At 44.4% G+C, this 27,535-nt stretch overlaps 2 protein-coding genes across 2 annotated transcripts; both read left to right on the forward strand.

Annotated features, from left to right (window-relative positions):
* Positions 1 to 801: 801 nt before the first annotated feature.
* On the forward strand, positions 802 to 18,524 carry LOC102516843 (putative BPIFA4P protein). The gene is made up of 7 exons (XM_006179272.2): positions 802 to 889; positions 2,065 to 2,194; positions 3,807 to 3,911; positions 4,758 to 4,907; positions 6,660 to 6,741; positions 7,378 to 7,441; positions 18,349 to 18,524. The coding sequence occupies exons 1-7, from the start codon at positions 802 to 804 to the stop codon at positions 18,522 to 18,524; spliced, it is 795 nt and encodes a 264-aa protein (XP_006179334.1).
* Positions 18,339 to 27,090, forward strand: BPIFA3 (BPI fold containing family A member 3). Its single transcript, XM_006179255.1, has 8 exons — positions 18,339 to 18,372; positions 18,544 to 18,682; positions 21,719 to 21,869; positions 23,718 to 23,825; positions 24,492 to 24,641; positions 25,773 to 25,857; positions 26,278 to 26,341; positions 26,868 to 27,090. The coding sequence occupies exons 2-8, from the start codon at positions 18,559 to 18,561 to the stop codon at positions 26,900 to 26,902; spliced, it is 717 nt and encodes a 238-aa protein (XP_006179317.1). The 5' UTR covers positions 18,339 to 18,372; positions 18,544 to 18,558; the 3' UTR covers positions 26,903 to 27,090.
* The last annotated feature ends 445 nt before the right edge of the window (positions 27,091 to 27,535 follow it).

Raw genomic sequence — 27,535 nt, forward strand, 5'->3', positions numbered from 1 at the left:
TGATTGAACTCAACCTCCAGTCCTCCTCCCCTCCCTGAAGGGGGATGATGGTGAAAGTTCCAACCCTCTATCACCTGTTTGGTTCCCCTGGCAACCAGCCCCCATCCTGGGGTGCTTTCCAAAAGTCACTTGATTAACATAACAAAAGAACTTTGATTACTCTCTTCACTTAGGAAATTTCAAGGGTTTTAGGAGCTCTGTGCTACAAACAGGGACAAGGACCAAATATATGTTTCTTATTATAAATCACAGTTCACAAGTCTCACAGTGCACAGGTGAGCTTAAGAGTAGTCCAGTGAGTTGAGGAAAATTTGTACACCAGTTTCAAGGCTCCCTCACTATGGTCCCTTCCTCTGAAGCCAGTGCACATCACCGCCAACATCTCCCTGGAAAGGGAAGATATGTCCTACACACAATGTCATGTGATGAAGCAACTTGCCCTACTTCCCACAATACCACACCTGGTAAGAGGTGGAGGGCTTCAGAGGCTATTCTCATACTATGACATTATAAACCCTCATACAGGGGCCATTGCAACTCCACTGGGGAAGGCTGCAGGGAAAACAGTATATCCAGGTGTCTTGGGCATAAATATGGTTGTATAGCCTTGGGCAGGCACTTCCATTTCTTGCTCTATACCATGAGGAAAAGCATGTCTCCTGTCTGAGCCTCAATGACCCCATCTGTAAAATGGGTCCACCTGAGTTCTGTAGCCATCCTGCACTCAAGTTCTGATCCTCTCAGAGAATGACCCACAACTCACCCTGTCTGCCCTGCTTCCCCACAGGTACCTGACCCAAGATGCTGAAGGTCTCCGGCCTCTTTGTTCTTCTCTGTGGGCTGCTTGCTTCATCCTCTGCTCAAGAAGTCCTGTCCCAGATCACCAATGGTAAGACTGTCTAGCCTTGGGTCGTGCCTAGTCTCTGTCAGACCCATAAGACTCCCCTAGAGGTCTAGGTCATTAACCAATGTCAGTTAAGTTCTTATTAGCATAGTGTCTGGGGCACAGTTAACACCATTAATCATTAGCTGTTCTGATCATCACTATGTTACTATATTTAACCCTATTCTCCCAAGAATCCCCTCTTTCCTGTCTCTTGCCCTGTTTCATCTATTAAGATCCACCATCAAACCCTCTTGTCCACCTCTCCTATCATCCCACACTCACTCACTCCCCTCCGGCCACAGCAGCCTCTGCAGCATATTAAGCGCACCCCAGGACCTTTGTACTTGCTATACCCTCTGCCTGGAACACTCTTCTCTTATCAGCAGAGTTCCTTTTCTTCCTTCAGGTCTGAGCTAAAATTCTACATTTGCAGAAAGACCTTCCTGGACCGCCCTACATGTATTAGCACCCTCACCCAATACCCTCAATTTCTCACTCGGCCTTTTATTTTTTCCTTCATAGACATAAATAGCATGGAGCAGAATGCACCAGTATGGTCAGTATGGCTTAGTGGTTAAAATGTTGACAATGTTTTCTGTATTCCTTGGGAGATAGTCTCTGCTCAGAGACTCTCTAAGTGTCTCCCCTCATTCACCGAACCAGCCCAGTTTCACCCCCAGCCTCCTCATCAGCCAAAATCTGAAGAGTTAACACCTGGCATAGCCCAGGATCACCAGGACCAGGCTCCAGAGCTCTGGCTGATGTTCTTTCTGATTGGCTGGTGCCATGCCAAGCTGGTTGCTAAATATTTTGCAACAAGCCCCCTTCCAACACTTCTTTGCCCCCGCCTCCTGCGTGTCTCTTTATTCACTCCTCTGTCGTCTCTCTCCCCTCACCCTCCCTGGAACACCAGCTCCATGAGGGCAGAGAGTTCTGCCTGTTCTCACTGGTGCAGCCCCATCCCTGGCATGGCCCTGGCACACCACAGGCCCCTATGAGTATTCACTGAATGACTATGTCTAGAACTTGGACCAGCACCCAGCAGGCCAGAAAGACTAGATGAATGTAGAGTAAGCACCTCATGAAGGATATACTCAGAGGTCAAGTTTACATCTGAGAATCTTTGGCATCTCAACATCTAATTGGGTTTGGTTGTGGGGTGGGAACTTGTTTTTCAGCTTTGACCCAAGAACTTCTCAGTGAGGGCTTTCTTCCCAGCCTGCAGACAATTGAACTCCAAAGCTCGTTGAAGAATGTCTTCAGCCCCGCAACAGACCTCCTGGACATCAGTAGAGACAGCAATTTTAGGTGAGTGGCCCTGATCACAAACCCCAGGTCCAGGCTCTCCTGGTTGGTTGGTTTGTTAGAGCTGCCCCCACCCTTCTGAGTCTACAGAGGCCCTTTCCTCATCTAACAGCCCTTCCAACGCTGAGGCCCTGACATCCACCCACTGGCTGGAAGAAGTTCCCACAGTGGGTGAAGGGGTGGGATGTGCAGAAGCTGGGGAGGTGGACAGACAGGAGTTTGGTCTGGGAGGAGGATGGCTGTTCATCACCCTGAGAGCACCACCAGCTCCGGCATCAACTCCTGCCTCTGTTGAAAGGGGAATTATAGCCTCTACCCCCAGAGGACTGTGGTGAACAGTATATGAAATAATGTATATAAAATGTTTGCACAGCTCCCCACCCTTAGTAAGACCCCAAGCGGCAGTGACAGTAACAGTAACCTCTATAATACGGATGTGGTAACAGAAGAATCAATGCTGTCTGACCACCAGAGTGAAGAAGACCCGGATCCCTGTCCTAACACATCTAATTTAACTGCTGATCCCACCCTCGGCCCCACCCGCCTGCTCCTGCCCTTACCCGGTCCATCTCAGTTAGTGATGGCTCCATCCATGTGGTTGCTCTGGCCAAAAATCCGGATGTCGTCTTAGACTCCTCGCTTTCCCTCACACCCACATCCAGCCTATCAGCCCTACCTTCAAAACACACCCAAGCATCTGACTATTTTCTCCAGTTTCTCTGGTCTGAGCCACCATCGCCTCCCCGCTGACTTACTGTTGAAGGATCCTCTGCTTCCACTTTAACCTCTCCCCCTCCATTCTGCGCCACCAGTATCCAGAAGAATCAAGAAGTATGTCAGATTCTGTAAATCCCTTGCCCAAACCCTCCAGTGTCTTCTCGTTGCTCTCAGAACCAAACCCAAAGTCCTTATCACTGGCCCGACTACCTCCCTCATCTCCTCTCCTACTAGTCTTCCCTCACCCACTTCCCACCAGCCACACTGAGCTTGTTGCTGTTCCTTAAACATGCCAGCCAAGTTCCAGCCTCAGGGCCTTTGCACCTGCTGTCTTCAGCCTGGCCCTTTCTTCCCCTGGCTAATCTCATGACTTGTACTCTCACTTTATTCATGACTCCACCCAAATGTCACCTCCTCTGAGAAGGCTTCCCTGACTACCCTGCCTAAAACTCCATTCTTCCCAATGCCACCCTCTGTCACCTGATCCTGCAGGGCCTTTTCTTCACAGCACCTATCGCCTGGCACATTTTACCTGTATTCATTTACTGGGTTTATTGTTTTGTGCACACACACTTTCCCTAAGCATGTGTTATACATGGCTCCCAATCTTTTCCTTACTATTTATTCACTCATTTATTCCAGCCTGCTTGGTACTGGCCAAAGGACTGGATGCAATCATTCTGAGGTACATTAAAACAAGAGCCTCTTTCTGCTAAGGCTGCATTCCCAGTGCTTATAACACATAGTAGCTGTGCCATAAATCACATGATTAACAAGCGAGTAACTATCTTTGCACACTTTCAGTTTCTGCCCTGCAGGGGACCTGCCTTTGCATAAAGTGAGGTCTGCCTTCAGCTGGAGCTGCAACCTCCCCCTGTTGTGCTCTTTCTTCACCCAGAATACAGCTGAGAGACCCTAAACTCCTTCAGGTCTCCCTCCAGGACTCCCACAACAACAACGAGGCCGAGTTACTGGTAGCATTGTTATTTTCTATCCAAGTGAAGTAAGTAAAGCTGTGAGTTTCATGTACAGCTCTGTCCACTTTTACACAGGTGTGCAGCAGGGAAGGGGGAAGCAGCCATAATTAAAGGGCATCCGGCACAATTTCGGAAAGATTCATTGTGTGGTTGGGACGGAACGCCCTCCCTCTCTGGGCCTGGGTCACCCTGTGTGTAGAATTAGGACCTGAAGACTACTTGAATGCTCCCATCCTGGGGCTCCTCCGGGGTAAGGAGGGAGGTAAAGCAACTTTCTATTCCCTGCTTCATCCAAAGAGCCCCCACTCACTAATTTGGACTTCATGAGCCCATTTAGCTCTGACTGAATATGATTTAAGATGAGGACTTAGGAATTGGCTCTAGACCCCACTCCTCGCCGCCAATGCCTAGAGAGCTTTTTGGGTCTACATGGTGTACTTTTAGAGAGCATGGGCATTCTTCAGTACATTACAGCTTTCACCTCTCCCTGTGAAACTAAGCTGTGGTCTATTTCATTCATTTCCATTTCCAGTCTGGCCCTTGAGGCAGTGGATTTTGAGACATCTGAAAGAGTACTTTCCAAAGTCTCAGTTTCTTGCTTTTGATAGGATGTTATTCTTGAAATTAACTTTTTCCTTTCTAACTGTCCCCTGAACCAGAGGTAGTATCAGTCATACATCCTGAATGCCAATGGCTGGAGTCATTCCCATTCTCTAGTCCTGAATCACCTTTTCCAAACAATGAGGAAAGAATCATAATAGGGGGATTTTGAGGGTCCTGTGCAAACATGGGAACCCTCATTCTAGAAATAAACAAGGGTGTAGTGAGCTCTGAAATTCTCTTCCACCAGCCTTAACTCTTCCCTCCTGCAGGTTCCCAGCTCTTAATTCCCTTCTATTTCAAGTGCGGACAAATATGAAAGTCCAGCTTCATTTGGAGAAGGATGTAGATGGCAGATACCTACTCGCCTTTGGGCACTGCAGGCTTGTTCCAGAAAGTGTATGGATCGAACCTAGAAGTTTGTGAGTTCTCCGTCTTTCTCTCTCTGGATCCAGCTGGTTATGATGAAGCCCATCTTAAGGCTTCACCTGAAAGATGTCACCAGCAAAACAGTACCTTCCAAAATGAGCCTTTTGTATGCAGCAGGTTGTGCATCCTATAAATAGAACATCATGTCAATGAAAAATTGTGTTTATTATAAAAATAATAACTTTATGGACATGAAGAGAGGTTTACTGCATAGCACTGAGGACAAAGAAAAGAGGATCACTTGATCATTGGTTGGTATTTAGATATTTCTGAATTTTTTGCTATCATAAGTCATCCTGAGCATTTTGATACATTTTTCCAAAAATAGAATTATAAATAGAATCATTTATTTATTGTAGATTTCTAAAATTATTGAAAAAGTATAAACATTTTTATGACTTTTAAATTCTAAGGCATATAATAGTTTTAAGACGTTTCAAATCACTTACAAATACTTGGCGAATAGAATTGAACTAAGTGACATGTTTCTGGCCGGTATTAATCAGTTTCACTACATATTCACTGAATACCAATTGTTCTCTTCAGTAGGTAGGAAATATCATGAATGCAATTATTTTCTCTTTTTCTTTTTTTCCTTTTGGCTACCAGTAGTAGTCTATGACATTTCCTTTACTAGTCTATGACATTTCCTCTTCAGAGTTACCATTTTCAAAGGTTTGCACTTTTATTAACTAGAGTTTTAGTGTTTTCTTATAAATTTATAATCTCTTTTTTACAATCGTCTTTGGTAAGATTTTTCTTTTAAACTCAGGCTGACATCCACAATTAACTGAATGCAATAGCCATCACCGATGTATTTTATACTGTGTCTTTTTCACTTCTGCATTGTTTATTTTGACTCATCTCCCAGTCTCTCACAGTTACAAGAAAGGACTGAGTGTGGACTCCTTTCTGAAACCATACAGGTCTGGTACTGTCCTCTGGTCATGTTCAAACATAAGTGAGAACCAGGCCAGCTACAGCCTCCTTGACTCACAGCCATCTCCCCCTAGGAAGACTATATATGGCTCCCGTGTTTTTTGATACATTGAAGAAAATAAGTCCCGTTTTTTGTGGGACATCTGAGATGTTAGGCTGGAAGTGGTAGATCAACTGACATACATAAAAGGGTTTTATAGAATAAAGACACAGACCCATTGCCTGAGATTTAGATTTACCCTGACCCACTAGTCACTCAAGTGACTCATTAGGGACTGAGTCATGAATACAAAGATACCTTTTCACTGCTGTTTCCTGCTTCTTTTTCACCTCCCCTCACTGAAGAATGATAATATACCATTCTTTCCATGAATACACAACCATCTGGCCAAGGAGATAAGTTCTATTGTAGCATTAGATAATCAGAGAAATGGGAGAGTTGGCCAGAGAGGACTCAGGGTTGGCTAGAGAGGTCAGGAAGGACTTTCTGGAGGAAACTGGTTGGCAGGACCTAGAAGGGTGATAGGAGTTGAAGAAGGCTTTCCAGGAGAGAAAACAAAATAGACACAGAGAGGGAAATAAGAGGAGCAATGATAAGGGCAAGAGGATTGAAATTGAAAGATTAATTTTAAGGAGCCCTAAGAGGTAGGTCAGAGCAGGAGGGCAAGGCTGGGTCATGAAGCACACTGGAAACAAGGAGTAGACTTTAAGCAATTTGGGGTCCATTGAGCAAAGAAGTGAGATGAAGAAAGGAGGATTTGGGAGAAATTAATCTGTTCTACCAACTTCTGTCATTCTTCATTTAGAAACACCCGGATATCAAATTTTGTTGTGGGAAACGTGGAGAAAATCCTGAAAAACCTAATCATCAATAATTTGGGAGCCAACGTAAGTCTACAAAACCAGATTACTTCAGTTTTTGAGTCTGATGCTCGGAGGTTGGTGGATTGGCTCTTCTTGATAAATTGGGGGAAAAAATGCCCCAGAAAGGAGAGTTAGGGAGAGAGGAAATGGCATTTATTAAGCTCCCATTCTGCAACAAGACACACGTGAGGTTTTTTAGAGACATTATTTAATTCTTGAGGTCAAAATTGGCATCTGTATGACTGAAGGTGAGTTGATAAGCCTCACCAAGACTCCATTTCCTTATCTGTAAAATAAGTAAAAGTAATAATAAAATTAATAGCTAATATTCTTTAAGCTCACAGATACTGTGCCAAGTATCTTAGATGGATCTTCTTATCTCATTCTCCTAACAGTCTTATACTTCAGGTAACAATATTATCTCCATTTTCCAGATTTAAGAAGAAGTCTGAGAAGAATGACTTACTCAAGTCATATAACTGCCAATTGGCTCAGCTGACATAGGATCCTAGGGCAATCTGTCTGTCCCCCAAAACCACTTTATTACCTGATTTTTCCCTAGGATGCATTGGCTTAGAAGAACTTGCCTTGATTACTCCCATTCACGCTCTGGTTGGTAGAATCCTCCTCCTGACTCTTGCATATTTCCTTGTCTTGCAGGTATGTCCCCTCATTAATTCATGGCTCTATAACCTGAACCCGCAGGTGGCTAATGAGCTGATTAGTAAGTGCTGGCAGTGGGAAGGGACAGGAACACTTTGGGAGAAAACTCCAACCCCTCCTTCACCCTTCATCTCTCTTGCCCTTACCTCACCCTGACACTTCTCCCAGATCAAAAATCCCAACCCTCCTGAGGTGGAACAGTCCCTAATAATAACAGTCCTAATGAACTCAGCCACCGTTTATTGAGGGAGTCCTGTGCGCCAAGCCCAGGGCTAAACATCTTGTTTGCGCTAGTCACTGACCCTCCACCACTAGTTAATTACATGCTACTTCCAATTCTATTCTGATCCCAAAAGCCTAGAGAAGCTGAGATATGAATGGAGGCTTCTCTGGGGGAGAAAACTGTCTCCATTATCCTCCTCCTAAACTTTGGATGTTCAGTTATGAACAGAAAATTGGCCTAGTTTCAGCCAAGACAAAAACTGCTTCCTTCCAGTAGTCTCTACCTCCAAGCACCCGAAGTTTCCACATCTGCCAGAACCCCAAACAATCATGCAAGATTGAATCTCAGCAACTGAGAATTCCCACATGGAATCTGCAAACCAATAGAATTGCTGGGTTGAAAGAACTCTTTCTTCCTTCACTGAATATTTACTAATTCTACCAAGTGCTAGATGCTGGAGGTTCTCTCCCAGCAAGCAGTTTTCTGGCCTCTGCTCACATCCCTCCACTGACAGGAGCTCACTGCTTATGAGGTAGGAGGCTCGAGGCAGTTAATCTAGATGAGCCTTAAAGCTCCCAAAGGTTGGTCCGCAGGCTCCCCAAAGTAAATATGAGTGGAGTAGCTCAACCAACACCCTCACCCTGCTCATATTGGACCACCACTTTAGAGAGGTGGCCAGGAAAATGGAGACTCTGGTTGCTGTAAGGCAAACTTCCTCCATTGTCTCATTTCAGTGTATAGCTCTCAAGTGATTCTCTGGGAAGGACCGTTGTTACCAATTTATGGATGAGAAAAATGAGGCCCAGAACTATGAGTGAAATGGTCAGAATCAGCCAGTGACAAAGAGCCTCCAGCCCTAGCTTCCTGTCTCCAAGCCTTTGGCTCACTCCCCAACCCTGCCCTGCACCCAGTAAGAGCAGAGGAGACTCCCTTGGCCTCTCTGATACGTCTTCACTCCCACTGTCTGAAGTACCTGTTTTGCATTCTAGATGTGCTGCTGCAGCATAGCTCAGCACCAAGTTGCCATCTAAATATCCCCAAAGTGAAGAAGCCAGGTTTGTACCAATCCGGTAAGACATCAGAGTATCTTCCATTCCTTAGTGCTTGGCCTTTACGGTCATTATAAATGTGTGATTCATTCATTCATAAAATTTCAGTTTAGGGACCTACTACGTGCTAGATACTAGGGATACAACCATGAACAACACAAAGACTCTTCTCTCCTGGGGTTTGTATCCTAGTTCGGTGTTCTAACAATGAACTAGGAAATCAGTACATAGTCAGTTAAATTCCAGAGAATGGTACTTCGAAGAAAACAAAGTAGGAGAGTGACTAGGGTGGAGGCAGGGAGGAAGGCATCAAATTAAGAGAGCATAGGCCAGCAGAAGGTGCTTTGAGGAGGTCTTTCACCTGAACCTGAATGATCAAGTGGAAGTTGTGCCAAGCCCCAGGGGGAAAGAACGTCACAGGCAGAAGGATGAGCAGTGTGCAAAAGCCCTGAAGGAATGAACTTGCCTTTTTGAAGCAAAGAAAGAAGAACAATGTGCCTGGAGTGTGGAAGGGGCTCAGCTAGCAGGAAGTGTCTTTATAAGGATGCTATTTGGTGTAGAAAAGAGGGAGCTTTTTGTAAAAGAGGATGCCATTATTCACTTATCATGTCTTTTTTGGGGGGTGGGGACAATTATTTTGTGCTGAATACACTCTGCTCAAATGTCACCATCTCAAGTCTCTCAAAAAAGCCTATCTGCCACTCTCTTCCCTACCTTATTTTTCTTCATGACATTCATCTGACTTCCTACTGTATTACTCATTTCTTTTCTGTCTCCTGCACTAGAATGTATACTTCATGAAGGCAAAGACTTTGTCTTATTCCTTGTTTTATCCCAGGTGACAAGATTACAAAGATGGCTCACACATGGCCCTTGACCTCAAAAGCCCCCCGTGTAGTAAGGAATAAGGCAAATAAATAGGCAATTGTATATGCAAGTAAGGCACTCTGGTTGAGATTCTGTGGAAGTAGAGAGGCAAGATCCAGCAGCCCTGTCCGGGGACTTACTGGACGGCTTCACAGAGGAGGCAGGATTTAAACTGGGTGTTGAAAGACGATTAAGAGTTCCCTTGTGGGAAAAGACATTAAAGCAGAGGATACAGCTTGTGCAAATACACAGGAATTGGAAAGTATCTGTGTTCTGGACAATGGGGAGAAACTCTGGGTGCGTAGGGGACTAACTTAGTTATGTAGCATTCTAAGCCAATGCTGTTCAATAGAAATATAACACAAAACACATATGTAATTTTGAGTTTTTTAGTAACAACACTTTTAAAGGAAAAAGAAACAGATTATATTAACTTTAGCAAAAAAGTTTATTTACCCAGTATACCCAAAATATTGTCATGTCGACATATAATCAATATGAAAATATTAATATATTAATGAAGCATTTTATATTTTATTTTTGTACTAGGTCTTTGATAGCTAGTATGTATTTTATACATACAGCACATTTCAGTTAGGGCTAGCTGTGTTTCAAGTGCTTAATATCCACATCTGGCTATTAGATGCCATATTGGGCAGTACAGCTCTAACCAAGCTAATTTGCTGCTAGCTGCAAAACTTTGAGAGACCTAGAACATCTCATTTTATCCCCACCAATACATCACAGAAGTCCCAAACTGTGTCCCCTATACTGTATTCAGTTCACATACATATTTTATTAAGCCTAGAAAGTATACTATAAAATTTGATATTTGTATATAAAATGTATTTTATTTATATTATTTACAATGTGTAAAATAAATTTATATTATTTATAGCGTGCATGAGTTGCCAATATTAAAAGGAAGAAATATGTCTTTTGATCAACCAAAACATCTGGCAATATTTTACATCTTTGTGTCATGAATATGCCAATGTGAGGAGGAAGATCTATCTTAGTTGATGAGAGTCCAAGGAACATCGAGAAATTGTTATCCAGGGATAGGCAGAGGATGGGCAGCTGGACAGGAATGTGTTTCAGCACCATGGATAGTGGACAGCAATACTAATGTGAAAGAAGGTGGAGGAGGGGAAAGGCTCTCAGCTCTGGCTTACAGCTTCCTTAAAAAGAGTATGAGGTTGGCTAATATCTTGATTATCTCACACAGAGTTAGATCCGGCTGGCTGGTCTCCTCCCTGGAATGTCCTCCAAGCTCCAGGCCATCACTTGTGTAGATGTTCATGTTGATTATTTACCTGCTGCCTAGAATTTCATTAGCCACCCTGGACCCAAAGATTCCCTACTTCTCTGGGTATGAAGGCTATTTCCCTATAAATCCTCACCAAAATCCATGTGATGATTTCCCATAATCTACCCACAATAAATTTTTTGCAGCTCTGAACTGTGGACTGTCCAGCTTCCGTAGTTCCATGTGAGCAGGGGCAAAAATAGCCAGAGATGGTAGTGGGTCTGATCATAACAAAAGTTTGCAAGGTGGGGGAAGATGCCTGGTTAATTTAGCTTTTATCTCAGAAATACCTGAACACTCCGACCCAGAGTTTCCCCAAAGCTAAGGAACAAGGCTTCCTGTTTCAAATAAGATGTTTTCTGAACTGATTCTGTGACCTCGGGTAACTACAGCCTCTGGGCCACAGTCTCCCCACTGTGAAATGACAATGTTGGTCTAAGTGCCCTCAGGCAAGAACAGTCTACAAGTTGTGGTTTATGGAAGAAAGTTTATCTCTGTCCTGGTAACTCCATTTTTCTTCTCTGTGTCACAAAACTCCTTAAAAGACATAGATATTCACTACCTTGACTTCTTTATCTTCATCCATTGCTCGGTTTTGGATAATCTGGCTTCTTCCCCCAAATCCTCAAAATAACTTGCCCTAGGTCATCTATGAACTCCTTCAAGGCCAGTACCAAGGAACGCTTATTCACTGTTCATATTCTTCCATTCACCAGCATTTAACACTTTGAATGACTACTTCAACCTACTTCCCCACCTGCTCCACCTCCTCTTTTTCATCCTTATTACTACCTTTATTCATGCCTGGCACTCTTCTGTGTCTTTAACATACATTACATCACTTACTCTTTTAAATAAGCTTTGTTGGTTATTAAGATTTTGCCTCTCACTTCCAAATCTATTGTTCTGTACTCTGCTTAGTGGTGTTGGTCTGGGACTCTGCAAACCACATATCTTCTTTGCTGGTTTGCTTCTTGTTAGAGTCTGCCAATAGAGTTTGCTAGAGGGAGACTGCAAAACTGGAAGAGGAGAAAAGAAAGCTCCTCTCTCCCTGTTTGCTTCTATTCCTCTAAGCATCACCTGCCAATGGTTCTTTACCCAGCTAGGGAAAGTGGGTTTGAGCTTATCCATTTTTTTTTTTAATGCTCCTAAAACCAGCCTTATCAAGCCCCTTTAGAATACTGCACCAGCCAACAGGTATCCCTTCCTCTGAAGTTTTCTCCCCAGTTTAATGGGGTTCCTCCTTAAAGATCCTCAAAACTCATCCCCACCACTTTTTGTTGCCACAAGACCCATAACTAAGTTCAGATATCAGCAGGCTCCAGGGGGATAAAAATAAAGGATGGAATAACTTATGTACTTAAAATTGTTGCAATTTTTAGCAAATTTACATAAGCAGACACGGGGAATATTTTAGCAATTTATTCTAAATATGTTAGACAAAGGAAGACAGACTATAGCACTGGGTTGTTCTTAATTAATTGATGGGTACATTTATCAGAGGTTCTAGATTTAATATTAGATCACACATCTGAAAATGGCTTAATAGTTCACTGTGCTGATTACTCGAAACTGAACTCAACAATGGCCTTCACTCAGTGAGGCTGAGATGCCAGAACTTCCCAGGTTTAACATAAAGTAAGGCTTTACTTTAAGTAAGTCTCCCAAAAGTTTAAGGAGATGGAACCGTTGGAGTGGATTTATCTTTTGCAAACATATGCACCAACACCATTACATCTCCTGAGGGAGCCTGAAGATCAATCTCTTTACTAAGAAATTGAGAAATACTTTAGTAAGGAGAACATCAGCATCCTTGAAGTGCTCTGTGATGGCTGTTTTCTGTTGCTTGGGAAACGCTGCCATTGAGAAGGACTCCCTGATTTCAATTGGGATCATGAGGTAAAGATAACAGAGAGCAAGTGCAGAGCTTAACTGGCAGAAAAAAAAGGTGGCATGCTTATTGTAATGGATAGCAAGGATGAATTGGTAATCAGAATATTTGGCAATTTCTAACTGATCACAGTTCCCCTATAAAGGAAATAGATGGTCCATCTACTAAATGTTAATTGATCAGTGGGATTTTCAGGTTTGGAATCCAGAAACCTGACTCGGGTTGCCAAAATGGAGAATCAGAGCCTCTAACCCAATTTCCAGTTATAAGCCAGTTCAGAATCAGGAAACCATTGATCAAAGGGAAAGCAAAAGATCTGGCAATATTGCCATAGTAAATATAGTAAAACTTTCTTCAAGTCTTTCCTAAATTGGCCTGTTAACATTTATTAGAATCATAATTTACTATGAAAAAATACTCAAACTTCTAAGAATGTGAGATACTGGCTCTGAATTTGTTATTTTCCAGGAACTCAAAATGCCTTTATGATCCACCAGTTAGAGTGGGCTTATGGTTTTCAAGTGATAAATGGGGTTCTGACACAAGTTTGATTCAGAGTGGGCCAGCTAATTATAGGGACGCGTTCTGGGATTATTTCCCCAGTTCATGAATGTGTAATTGGAATAGACATAATTAGCAACTGGCAGACTCCCCAGCTGGCTCTCTGATCCATGGAGTGAGAGGAGGAAATGCCAAGCAGAAACTCCTGGAGCTTTCTCTTGTAATAGGATAATAAACCAAAATCAATTGGGGGAAATTAAAGAGACAAAGGCTATCATTTAAATTAGAGAGAAAAAAGGATGACGATACTTGTATCAGACAGGATTAATTCAGAGAAGGAGAAAGAGAAGGAATTGGCTTACATGATTACAAGGGTTGGTTAAGCAAGACCAAAAGGCATAGGTCAAGCCATCAGGAAAAGAAGATGAAGGGCTGAAGCTGCTGTCCACAAGAAATATTTCTTCTTTTTCTCCTTCTCCTCCTCCTTTTTCTCCTCCTCCTTTTTCTTCTTTGTCTCTCTGTATCTCTCTTCCTCCCCTTAGCCTTACATTAAAGATCTTCTGACTGATGGAATTAGTCCCACCTAAATTATCCAGTCATCTCATTATGGACCTTAATTACATCTGAAAACTCCCTTCAGAGTAACACCTAGATTCAAATGTGATTAAATGACTGGGGACTTTAGCCTAGCTAAGTTGACACATGGGGGAAAAAACTTACCCCACCCCCACTTAACAGGACTGTTCACTGTCCACAGCTCCTGGCATCTGGGATACACTGTTGCCCTGGAAAACATTTCTGCCCTTATACCAAGTTGTAGGAACCATCAGAATCAGCTGGCTTTTACTTGGCAGTGTTATCTGCACACCTTTATAGTTTTCCTTTGGGCTAGTAAGCAATCTTGCTCTCTACCATAATATAATCTGCAAAAATCTTGATTATTTTGATATCATGGAACATCACATATGCCAATACAATGCTAACATTATGCTTATTAGACTTGAGGAGTAGGAATTAGCAAGCATTTAAATGCATTAGCAAAATACACATGAGTAGAAAGGTAAGACAGGATCTCATGAAAACCCCAGACCCCGTTACTTTGATGACATTTCTGAGAGGACTGTGGTTAAGAGCATGTCAAGGTATCCTTTTCGAGATTAAAAAAAACAAATTGCCATGCCCTTGCAATGCTTATTCTTACAATAAGGCACAAAGCTTCATGGCCATTTTAATTTTTAAGGCAACATATACCACAATTACAAGTACTTTTCTGATGCATTTGCTGAGTAACTTCTTAAAGCATTAGATTTGAGTAGGAATGAGTGCAAGTAAAGTCTCTCCAGCAAACAGTGCAAACTTCTCTGCCACTTTGTCCTTATGGCCTAGGCAGGACCAATGATAATTTTATAGTATCTTTAGCAAACGAAGATGTGGAGTGGATGTTCTGGAAAGCTCTAAAAAAAGAAACACAGCGCACCAGGACTTTTGGAGAAAAGCACTATCCTATTCTGCAGATACCTGTTTTGATTTAGAAGAACAGCTCCTGTCTTGCTACTGAGTCCTGGTGGAGATGAATATCTAACCAGAGGACATCAAATGACCATGCAACCTGAGCTGTCCCTCATGGACGATGTGTAATCTGATCTATCAAGTCTTCATATTGGGCACCCACAGCAACAATCCTTCTCCATTTGGAACAGTATATAAGAGATTATGCCTGGGCAGGTCCTAAAGTCACAAGCAGTTTTTATGAGTAGATGACTCATATATTTGACTCCTTGTAAAGAAAAAAACACACCATTATTTTCATTTGTGTTACATACAGTACTCTCAAATATTATCCACCAATTTTGACATTTCAGACACCAGATATGTGAGTTTTTCCCACACATCAAGAAATCCTGCTGGCTATCCTACAATTGAACTCAATTCTGACACTATCTACCTGGAGATGGGATTAAGGGCACAGGTTAAGGGTTCAGTCCTACAAGAACACCCCCTCTGTCTTCATTAGGGCTCAATCACAAGTCCAGACTGTTACCTGTGCTTCATGAGCCACAGGCTGTAGATCGGAGTTTCCCATGACCCCGTCCTTTGGTCTGATTAATTTGTGAGGGCAGCTCACAGAACCCAAGAAACTGCTTACTTATTAGGTTAGCAGTTTATTGTAAAAGGATGTAACTCAGGAACAGCCAAATAAAAAAGATGAATAGAGCAAGGTATGTGGGAAGGAGTGTAGAGCTTCCATGCCCTTTCTGAGCACACCTGCATCTTTACGCTTTTACCAAGCCCAGAACCTCACCAAACCCTCTCCTTTTGGGTTTTTATGGAGGCTCCACTACGAAGGCATGATTGATTCAATCACTGGCCATTAGTGACTGATTCAATGTGCAGCATGTCTCCCATCCCTGGAGGTCAGTGAGGTGGGACTATATGTTCCAAACCCATATCATGTGTTTGGTTCCCCTGGCAACCAACCCCCATCCTTAAGGGCTTTCCATTAACATAAACTCAGTTGTGGTCGAAAAGGGCTTGTTATGAAAAATGACATATGATGGCTTTGGAACTACTTCAGGAAGCAATGACAAAAGACCTAATATTATAACAAAACATACTCCCATGGCTCCTATATAAAAAACAAGAGTTTTAGGAGCTATGTGCCAGGGACGGTAGACAGACCAAATATATATTTCTTATTATAAATCACATAACACTCCTTGTGCTGCATTGCTTCTTATCCCCCAACACATCCCTCTGGCTTCATGTGGCTATTCTTATGGTCGGTGACTGAGAAGAAAAATATCTTGAGCTTATTTTACAGGTGGTTCTGAACACTGTGATGGATATGACTGGAATGACGTTAGCTGCTTTATTTGTCTGTTGCATGAACAAGAGCAAAGCCCACCATCTGATCAGAACTGCAAGCTCCCTCCAGGCCCTAGACCATCATGGCCTTGGTTGCCATTTAGCAACCCTTCCTTCCCAGTTGTAATTCCTGCATGCTAGAATTGCAGAAAACAGCCCTATGCTCATTTGCAAATGTGCTCAGGAAGGGTGGCTCCTTGACATGCTGTGCACTTCCAGTGTCACAGGCACCATCTCTGGGCTCTTCATATTTGGTGTCATTCACTCCACCAGCTTCCCTAGCTTACAGATGAGGAAACTGAGGCTCAGAGAGGTGAGGATGAGGATGACAGCAATCAGCAACTTGGTTTTTGGGCACTGCCCTGAACACAATTCCCTTTAATCCTCACTACAGCCCTGCAATATTACCCTCCTTGTTTAACAGATCTGGAAGCTGAATATACCAAGAGAGAAAGCCAGGATTTGCACCCTAGTCTGTATGACTCAGAAGCCCAGGCTCTTAACGGCATGTGGTTATGCATTCAGCTGTCTCCAAATTCAGGGCTCACCCTTGAGCAGTGCCTTCCTTCTCCCTTGACATGCACCAGGCTCAGGAAGTCTACGCCCTCCACGTCATCATTTCTTTAGACTCAGTGGCCCTGAGAACCACAACCTGTGATGAGGTGGACTGACAACCTCGTCCACCCTCAGTTCAGATTTCCAAAGAGCCAAGAACAATAGAGCCCACTCATCTCCAATTTTCTTGGCAAAAAATAACAAAATCCACAGGTTACACAAGACCAGGAAGACTAGAAAATTACTATTCCAAAGTAATTGATATTCTACAAACATCCCCAAGGGGAGTATGAACCCTGAGACAGGATCTCAAATCACGAAAGCCATCACCCTGAACTAAAGCTTTCAATTTACAAAACCAGAAGTGAAGTGTCCAAGGATGGCCTGGGGCTTCTGTGAAATTTACACAGGACCCAGCCCGTCCCACGCAGCTGGTAGAGAGAGTACAGGGAGTGGAAAGTACTTTTGTCTCTGAGCTTACAGCAGCTCAGCTGAGGGTCCCAGACCCTCAAGACCTGTGCATCTGCAGGAGAGCAGGAGGAGGGACAGGGTAGTGGGAGGTGAGGTCAGAGAGGACACCAGAGACCCTGCAAGGTCTGGAAGACATCGCTCAGAGTTGGATTTTTGCTCTGAGTGCAATGGGAAACTTTGGAGGGTTTTCAGCAGAGGAGTGCCATGGTCTGATTCCTGCCAATTTTGACCTCAAGAATTAAATAATGTCTCTAAAAAATTTCACATGTGTCTTGTTGCAGAATGGGAGCTTAATAAATGCCATTTCCTCACTCCCTAACTCTCCTTCCTGGGACATTTTTCCCCCCAATTTATCAAGAAGAGCCAATCCACCAACCTCTGAGCATCAGACTTTAAAACTGTGTGCAAAAGAGATTGTGGGCAGGCAAGGGAAGAAGCTGGGACAGCAAGTAGGCCACCCCCTCAATCACTCAGGCCAAGATGATGGCAGCTGAGGGGGAGTTGTTAAATGTGATCAAATTCTGGAAGGAGCTGACAGGATTTCGTGACAGATGGGTCATGAGAGATAAGGAAAGCAGGGTCAAGGGGGACTCCAGGGGCTGGGGCTGGGGCAACCGGATGGATTGGGATGCCATTTCTTGAGACAGTGAGGATGGGGGTATTTGGACTGAATTCTCTATGATCCTCAAACCCAGAGCAGCAAGGTAAACCTAATGCTTTGGCTTTAAGGCTCTTTGTCCACTTCCTGTAAATCTTACTCACAAACTATCCATCCATTCATCCATCCAATTAATCCTTCATTCCTTTGTATCATTTAACAAACCATCACTAGTTTACCATGTGGTAAACATGGGAGGCATGGGAGGATTAATTAGACTTACATCCTGTACTCCAGAAACATAATTTGGTGGGGAATTCAGAGATTAGCCATCCTCACTCATTCATGTGTTCATTCACTTAGTCACTTAACCAACAATCATCAGCACTTAATTTCTGACAAGTAAGCATTGTGGTAGGCACTGCGGATGATCTTGCCCTTAAGAATGTCTTAGTCCAATTGGAAAGCCTTGGATTAGCCACCCTCACCTCTTCATTCATTTATTTTTTCACTGAAGAGTCCAGCCCTCCAGCCCGTGCAGGATCTGGGAGAGGACTCCCACTGGATGACCCAACAGTGGGCTCTACTGGGTGTCTCCAAGCAACAAGGCTTCCCTCTGGATCCCTGGCCTTCCCGCAGGGTTCCACCTGCTGCCCTCACCATGTGAGCAAGCCCCGTGGCAGCTGCCAGAGTCCATCATGACACCTCCCCTCAGCATGCTGGGGGCTAACTCTGGCGTCATCTTCCTAGAGAAAACCATGAGTCCATCCATACAGGTGGCCAGCCTTGCAGCCATCCACCTGGGTACCATCTGACCTTTCTTGATACCCACAGGTCCCAGAACCGAAGATGCATTCACTCTGGAGGCTCCTGGTCATCCTCAGCTTGCTGGCCTTGCCCTCGGCACTGCACAAGCAGCACTGGCCTAGCCTGGTCAAGGCCCACACAGACAGCAAATCTGCTCTGGCGACAAGTAAGCTAAGCCCATGCCCTGTCCGCTGTCATGGGGAGAGTGGGGAAAGCACTATCTGGGCAGCCACCACTGACTTGCTGGATGACCTGGAATCAGTCACTTACCCTCTTTTCTTCCTTTTTTCTTAGACATAAAGTACAGAAAACTGAGGTTGAGTTGATCATATGCTTATTCATAGTGCACTATCATTATCATGAACCATGGCGAGGTCCCTATTGTGTTTAATTTTATGTTATTTTCCCCTTTATCTTATATCCTCTCTCCCATTCCCCTCTTCCTTGGCAGGAACTGCAGTCTGTTTAATATGTGTGTTCAAGTGTATCCATATCCTTATAAAACATGCAGTGTTTTGATTTACATAAGTGGTATTGCCATATAGATTTCATTGTTTTTTACTGCCTTTACTGGACACTACGCTGTTGACATCTGTTGCTTCAGCCTGGTGCAGGAAAGTCCGTGAAATTCATCCATTTCACCACCCCTTCACCATTTCCCTAGGGATGAACAGTTGTCTCTAGATCCCTACTATTATAATCTACAATGAGATGAACATTCTCTTAGAATCTGTGGAAGAATTTCTCTGGGATATATCCTCAACGGGGATGGCTTGTCCCTAGGGCAGAAGCAAACTGAATTTAACTAAAGACTTCTAGATTGCTTCCTAGAGTGGCTATGCTGGTCTACATCCGCTCCAGTAACAAACAAGCATGTTTCCCCACACTGGGGAGAATCCACCTCTCCACTGTATCAGTCAGCTCAGGGCTGCCACAGCAAGATTCACAGATCTGGTGGCTTGAACAACACACATTTACTTTCTCACCGTCCTGGAAGCTGGAAGTTTAAGATCAAGTTGCCCACAGGGTTGGTTTCTGGTGAAACCTCACCTCCCGGCTTGCAGATGGCCGCCTTCTCAGTGTGTCCTCACATGGCCTTTTCTCTGTGTGTGCACAGAGGGTGAGTGAGTGCACTCTGATATCTCTCTCTCTTTTTATTAGGATGCCAGTCCCATTAGTTTAGGGCCCCACTTTGAGGAACTGATTTATCCTTAACTCCTCCTTTAAGAGCCCCATCTCCAAATACAGTCATGTTGGAGATTAAGGTTTAAAATACACTAGTTTGTGGAAGAGGAGTACAATTCAGTACGTAACATCAACTTTCTAATTTTTTGCCAGTCTAATGCGTATTTGAACGATACCTAATGGTTTTAGCTTCACTGTATCTGATTAGTGGGAAGATTAAGCAATTTGACTTATTTTTTTTAGCCATTGTGACTTCTTTGAATTTCCTGTTCTTATCTTTTGTCCGTTTTTCTATTTGCTTTCCTGGGGTTGTCGTTGTTGTTGTTGTCGTTTTGATCCTCTTTGATTTGAGGAGATGTACATTTATTCGTGATGTTAGTCCCTTGTCAGGTCTAGGTGTTGCTCACGTTTCTCCCAAACTGTCATCCATTATCTCTGTTTGGAAGTCCTTCATTGAACAGGAATTTTTTCAAACTCAACAAAATTTCATCTCATGGTTTATATCTGATGAGTCTTAAGCCCTTGTCTCTTCCCTAGGCTTGCTCTACTTTTTTTTTTTTCTAATAGCTTTATAGGAGGCCATCTGGAAGCCATGTTTATGTATGTTCATAGAGATAACAGCTTCACTTCATTCCACGTGAGTCCGTTTTCTCAACCCATCTGCCAAATGATTGAGTTTCTGAACATGCGGATCCCTTTTTGAGTTCTGTATTCTGGGTCTGTGTAGCTGTCTCTACACCAATAAGATAACACTTTAAATACTACATCTTTGTAAAATTTTGTTTTATCTAATAGACCTTTCTTCTTCCACATGAATTTTTGACTGTATTGAGTTCCCCCCAAAAGAAAAAAATCTTCTGGAAATTAACTAATTTAACACTAAATTTGTTTACTAATTTAGAGAGAATTGTCATTTTTGCCATATTAGGTCACCCAATTACAAACTTAGTGTATCTTTCAATTTGTTCCGATTTTATTTTATACCCTTTAGTAGAATTTTAAAGTTCTATAAATGGCTTGAGCATGCTTTATTAAATTGATTCCTAGAGAATCTGTGGTATTTTTTGCCACAGTAAATCTTACCTAATTTTCTGTTCTATTTTCTAGTTGGTATTGCTGGTATAGGCAAGATGAAAGTTGTTGATTTTTTAAAAATTAATCTGCTCCCCCCAAATCTTGCTGACTTCTTATTAGTTCTGATAGTTTGTCCTATTTATTCTGTTTAAGTTTCTATGTAGAGGATTATATCATCTGCAAATTGACAGTTTTATCTTTTCTCTTCTAAACCTTATCTTTCTTGTGCCTTTTTCTTATCTTGCAGTACAGCTAGGCCTCCTATAGGGATGGAATATGTCAGAATTCTCCACTAAGTATATTTTCTGTAGGTTTTTTGAATATAGTTTTATCATGTTAAGGAAATCCCCTTATATTCCTAGTTTCCTAAATTTTTCTTAATCATAAAATCAGTGTTTGTCTTTAACAAGTGTTTGTCTGCATCTAAAAATTAATGCATTTTTTCTTCTATTCCATTCACTTAATAAATTGTATTAATAGATTTTCTTATGTTGAACCAAACCTAGCTTTCCTGGAATAAACATGATTTTTTAATAACGTACCATATATTTATAACGTACTATAATGTATTTATAATGCATCAAACTAAAATTTATACTTTACAATGCAATGTGATTTTTTTTAATGTACCATTAGCTATTAGATTTGTTAACGAGTAATTTATTTAGGATTTTAGCAAATTTTTCATGCACAAAATCGATGTGTGACTTTCTTTCCTTGTACTGTTCTTGAAGCAAGTTGTATTAGCCTCATAAAATCAATTTGCATCTTCTTTTTCTATTTTCTTTCACCAAGCATAATTTCATAGACAAAGAAGGTGGGTCTCAGTGTTGGGGGCAGGGGATGACTCAGCCAATCTCAGCAGAAGCGTGGGTGCGCCAGCCTGGGCCTCCTGGCTTCACACCCCCACGTTTTCAGGACATCATATAATGTCACTTTCCAGTTATTGCCCAGGGCCTCATGAAGCACAATACAGAGAGCCGAATCCAGAACATCCGCTTCCTGGACAGTCTGAATGCCTCCGGGCAGATGGTCCCGGGGGTGGTGGGCTGGCTAATTGGCAGCAAGAGCCTCCAGCAGCATCCAGAAGGCAGGTGAGACCCTGAACCCCATCCCCTGCCCCGGGACTCTTTATAAAGCTCTGGGTCAGAGGGCAGAGCTCAAGGCCCAGAGGGGCAAGGCCTGTGAAGAGGGAGGGAAGGAAGACTGAAAGGAGGAGATGTGAGGCCCAACACCAGGATGAGCTGGGGCCCAGGACAGGGGGTCCCTGGAAGAGGAGGCATAGCAGGGTAATTTAAAAGTGAAGGCTCACAAGTAAAATGTCTGCATTTAAATCCTGGGTCTGCCACCAATTTGGGGGAAATTCCTGGACCACTGTGGACTCATGTATAATGTATATTATACATGTATAATGTATAACGTGGGTACCCAGAACACAGCCTGGATAAACATCTAAGGAGCCAAAGGAACCCCAGTCTATTGCTTGAATGCGTGTGCGACTCTGGGTGAGGCATCTGAGCTCCCTGAGCTTCAGCCTTGGGCCCTCATCGGTGAAATGGGCATGATCGTCCTGCCTCCTAGACCACTTAGACTCTTCCCTGCAGCCCCTGGTGGTTGCATAGCTATTGGCATAATTAACCTCTCAGAACTGGGCCTGTCCTCCACCTCCATTTTCACTCCTTCTTCTCAATGGATACAGGCCTCCTCAGCTGCCCCAGCTCAAAGCTGCTCAACTGTAACCCTGTTATTCCAGCCTGTGGTGCCCCTGACCTACCTTCTCTCTGATTTGAATCTGTCATTCTGTCCATTGTCACCAGCGCCAGTCCTCCCCAGGGGGAGCGTCCCTTGATGTGTGCAGCCTCAAACACCTTCCTTCATTCATTTCTTTGACAGTTGTTATAATAATTCATTGAGCCCCTACTGCGTACCAGCACCTCAGCTGGGTACTGGGAATACAGTGATAAACAGACCCACAGTCCCTGCCTTTTGGGATCTTACATCCTAGTTAGTGAGAGAGACCATGAAAGTGAATAAGTCATTTCAGGTGAAGGGATGTAACATGAAGACAAACTTAGTAAGGTAAGGGGTGAGAATGAAAGGCCTGACCAGGAGGATCTTTCTAAAAAGATAACCCCTTAAGTAGAAACTTAGGAAGGACTTGGGGCACAGGGAGTGCAAAGTCCCTGAGGTCGGAAGGAGATCATTGTGTTTGAGGACGAGAAAAAGTCCTGTGTGGCTGGGTGAGCAAGGGGGAGGGTGGAGGGAGGTGGGGCTGCAGGGAGTGGTGAGGCCAGACTCTGCAGGTCTTAGGGGCTGTGATGCAGATTTTGAATCTTACTGCAAGAGCTTTGAGAAACCAGTAGAGAATGCTGGCGTTAGGGCCCTTCCAGCTGCCACCTGGAGAATAATTTGGGGAGTGGCCAAGATCGTGGCTAGGGGCCCAGAGAGAAACTAGAGCACCTCCAGGCAAGAAGTGATGGCCACCTGGACCAGATGGAAGCACCAGAAGTGATGGGAAGTGGCCCAGTTTAGGATACATTTTGCAAGCAGAGCCAACATGATTTGCTAATGGGTTGAATGTGGAGGTGAGGGATGGAAAGAAGTTGAAGACAGCTCCCAGGGTTTGGGCCTGGGACCTCTGGGCAGGTGGTGGGCCATCCACTGAGATGGGGAGGCTGGGTCTGAGAACAGGCCCAGGGTCTGGGTCTGCAGATGGCTGTGGGTTTCACAAGACAGTTGTGTGGAACTGTTAGCGGCAGGGATGGCTTGCCTCCCAGGACTCCTGCAGGGCACTCTTGCCCTCAGAGCATCTGTAAAAGGTTCTGACTCCAAATCCCACTGCCAGGCCCTTTTAATAGATGGGCCAGCCTTGTCTGTCAGTACAAGGCCTTGAGGTCCGAGGTCCTTCACTCTTGCCGCGCCTCTGCTCTTTCCTTGTGTAGCACCAACATCACCAACATTCAGCTCGACTATGGCAGGATCCGGACGTCTTTCCATAAGGAGTGGTTCTTGGCAAACATCTCACTTGGATTTGATATTGACTTGAGACTGTGAGTCATACAGAATCGGGGTCTGAGAGGCACTGTTTCTCTTCACTTGGAACCTGGGAGTCGGGGAGGAGGGAGAATTTGGCAGCCTGGGAAAACTAGATCTTTCTGACGCCAACCAGGTTTCAAATCCTGGTTTCTGAACTCTTTTGCTGTGTGACCTTAGGCAAGTCACTTCACATCTCTGAGCTTTGGTTTCTTCAGCTACAATATGGATGGCGATCACTGTTCAGTGGAGGCAGGTCATTTGCTCATTTACACCTATGTGAGTTCCCTATGCTGATATAAAAAAAAAGAGAGAGAAACTCTTTAATGATCTCATCACCCTGCCTATTTCCTGTTTAAACTACACTTTAACATCTGCTGCCCTGCCAAAAAGGGAGGTCTCCTCTTAACGGTAAAGAGTTTTAGAATGAGATTAACTCTCCACTTCTGAATTTTCAAAGGCCCACTAATCTGGTCTATTTAAAGGATTTTCAGATTGAAAATGCAGAAAAATGGCTAATAACATTTTTCTCTTTAATCACTGACCGAAGAATTTAACATGCAGGCAACACGGAGCCCACTGGGCTGGTTTGTTGAAAGAGCCACTCTTCATGTTGGCTGTTTTCTCCTCCTTCTATTTTTCTCTCTGTCTCCTGCCCTTCCCTCCATACATCCCTCCCCCAGGCCCTTCAATAACCAGATCATAAGGACACACGCACACATGAACCTCGCTGTGGAGTTCTGGCTGGAGAAAGACGAGTTTGGCCGGAGGGATCTGGTGATAGGCCACTGCCGCGTGGAGCCCAGCAGCGTCCACACGAAATTCCTCACTGAGTAAGGTCCCAGCGGCCCCTCTCCAGGGCCAAGCCCCTCCCTCACTGGCCCCAGCCACGACCGCACCACCTCCTGGTTGAGCCCAAAACAGATCTCACCCTTTCCCCTGGACCTGCTCCTCCTCCTGCATCTGCATCCCAGGAATGTCCTGCCACCTCCCAGAAGCCAGCCCCTCTTCATCATTTGCCATCAATGACCTCCTGGCACCCCTCACTTACTCCCTTTCTCTCCAGCCCTGCAGCCACTGCCCTGGCTCAGAATCCACTTCTTGGACCATTACGGGAGCCTCCTCTGGTTTTCCCTGTCTCAGACCTCACCTCCTTCACTCCATTCTCCCCTTGCAGCAGACATAACTTTCTAGCCCAGAAATCTGGTCATGTTCCCCAGCCTCAGTTCCAAACCCTCCAATGATTCTCCAATGCCCTCTGGATGAAGAGCAAACTCCTGGGTGTCACTCAAGGCCCTCCTTGTTCTGTCTTCTGCCCCATTCTGCAGCCCTGTGCCCTCGAGTCCTTCTGAAAGATGTCCCCTCCATCAATACGCCATGCATTTCCACACCAGCGTGCCTGGGCACATGCTGATCCTTTTGCCTGAATGCCCCTCCTTCTTTGAAGCTCCTCCTCCTAACTCACTCATGCTTGATGCTAGGGATACAGTAATGAGTAAGATAGAAAAATAAATCTAAATGAAGATCTATAGACTGGCTGACCCAAGGATATCAATGTCAACAGACTTTGAGTCCCTCAAGGGCAAGACTTGTGTCTTACTTCTCTCTGTAATTCCAGATCACTGAAAGCAACTAGGTCTTCAGTGGATGTTCATTCATTTATTCATCAGACATTCACTGAATGCCTAGATCATGCCAGGCAGCCACAAAGAGGAGAAAGACTGTGAACTCTGAAGTGGACTGACCTGGTTCTAATCTAATAAGCACTTACTGGCTGTACGACCTTGGGCAAGACACATCACCTCTCTGAGCTGCCCCACTGACTATTGCTTACAATGACGCCCCTTACGTGGGGCTGGCTGAGGATTAAATGGCTGTGTGAGATGTGTGCCGTACACGGCCCCTGACATTAGTATTGCCTGTATTTATCTGTTCTGTTCCGCACATAATACCTCTCTTTCTAGAGATATCCCACCAAAGATAAAACATTTTCTCCGCAACCTCAGAGAGAACCTGGAAAAAGTTATCCCACACCTGATAGAAAGTCAGGTAAGTCTGAGAAAAATATTTTCGCCTTGGGCATCCTTGAGTCTGAGGGTCAAGGCATATATATTGGCATTTCAGCAAAGAATTGGGCTTTAGAACCTGAGAAATCTCAATTAAATATTTCAGTTTTGCCATCTACTGGCTGTGTGTCCTTGGGCAAATGACTCAGCCTCCCTGAGCCTCAGCTTCCCCATCTGTAGAATGGTAACCTTCACAGTTTCAATTTCACAGAGATGTCACAAGGATGCAGGGGGACAAAGCATGGAGGAGCTGTGCGTGGCACCTGGCATGTAGTTGGGGCTCTGCACAAGGGAGTCACTCTTGCCATGATTCCTTGTGGAAATCCAATGGCCTCTGGCCACAAGCCCCCCAGTTTTCCTTTCCCAGTCCCTGCTCTGACTCTGCTCTGTGCTGGTGGCCCAGGTGTGTCCTCTGATCGATGAAATCCTCAGGCAGCTGGATGTGAAACTCTTGAAAAGCCTCATGGGTGAGTGGGTGCCTGTGTCCCTCTGGGGAGGGGGTACTCAGGATGGGAAAATGGCCACAAAAGAAGCCTTGGCTGCTGCCCCCACTGAGCCTGCTCAGGGGTGTCCACATGTGCTCTGAGGTGACCATATGATGGGGTCCATCACTGTCCCCCGAGAAAGCTCGGACAGCAGAAAGCACCCCTCAAAAGCAGGCTGTGCCCTCATCAAGTCACCCAAACCACCAGGTGACCAGAGATTCTCCCAAGATCTCCACTCAATCCTTTAGGGAGCACTGGCCCCATCCCACCTGAGCCTATCCCCTACTCCTGCTGCAGATAAAGAGATACAGTCCTCACCTTCACAGAGCTCTCAGTGCATGGAAGACACAAGAAGCGAAGAACTAGATATCACCTGAAGAGTTTTAATGCGAATGCTCCTGGCACAGGGCCTTGGTCGGCAGGGATGGATGAGAGAGACCCCTTCAGTGTGGACCTGGGGGTTGGAGGGCAGACACTTGGTGACTAACTCTGCCTCTTCTCCTTACAGAGCAGGAGACTGCTCATGAACTCAACCAATTTTGAGTCCAGCCAACCTTCCACGAGCCAGACTCCAGTGTCCTCCTGCAGCTCACTGATAATCAGAAGGAGATTCCACCTTCGGGGACATGAAGTCTCCCTCAGAGTGAGGCTTCTGCTGCCCCGAAAGCTTTTAACATAGGCCCTGTGGACCTCCTGTCTTCTTCCATAATAAATTCTAGCTCTAAAGTGTGCAGAGATCCCCTGCTGGGCCCTGAGGTTTGGGTTCCAGAAGTTAGACCTAATGAAGGTTCATCTCAAGACTAAATATACCTGGGTTAGCTCGTCAACCCAGGAATGCTAGAAAAAACACTTTCCTTTCCTGTAATTTGCAGCTAGAAGCCCATCATTGCAGAAGAGGTCTTGTTGAGGCTTCCCAGTCCTTCATTCATTCAACTTGAGATTTACTGAGCACCTAACATGTGCCAAACACTTCGCTGGGCTCCAAGGGGGTGTGGGAAAATGGTGACAGAGTGGTAAGTATAAACACTGGCACCAAACGGATCTGAGTTCAAATTCAGTTCTGCCCAATGAGAAGTTCTGTGAGGGTGTGGACATGTGCCTCAGGGTGACCAATGACCCCCAAGGCCCCAGCAGAGGCCTGGCACAGAGTGTGAACTCAGCAAATATCTGTGGTTA

Source organism: Camelus ferus, chromosome 19, assembly GCF_009834535.1.
Source record: "Camelus ferus isolate YT-003-E chromosome 19, BCGSAC_Cfer_1.0, whole genome shotgun sequence".
Lineage (NCBI taxonomy): Eukaryota > Metazoa > Chordata > Mammalia > Artiodactyla > Camelidae > Camelus > Camelus ferus.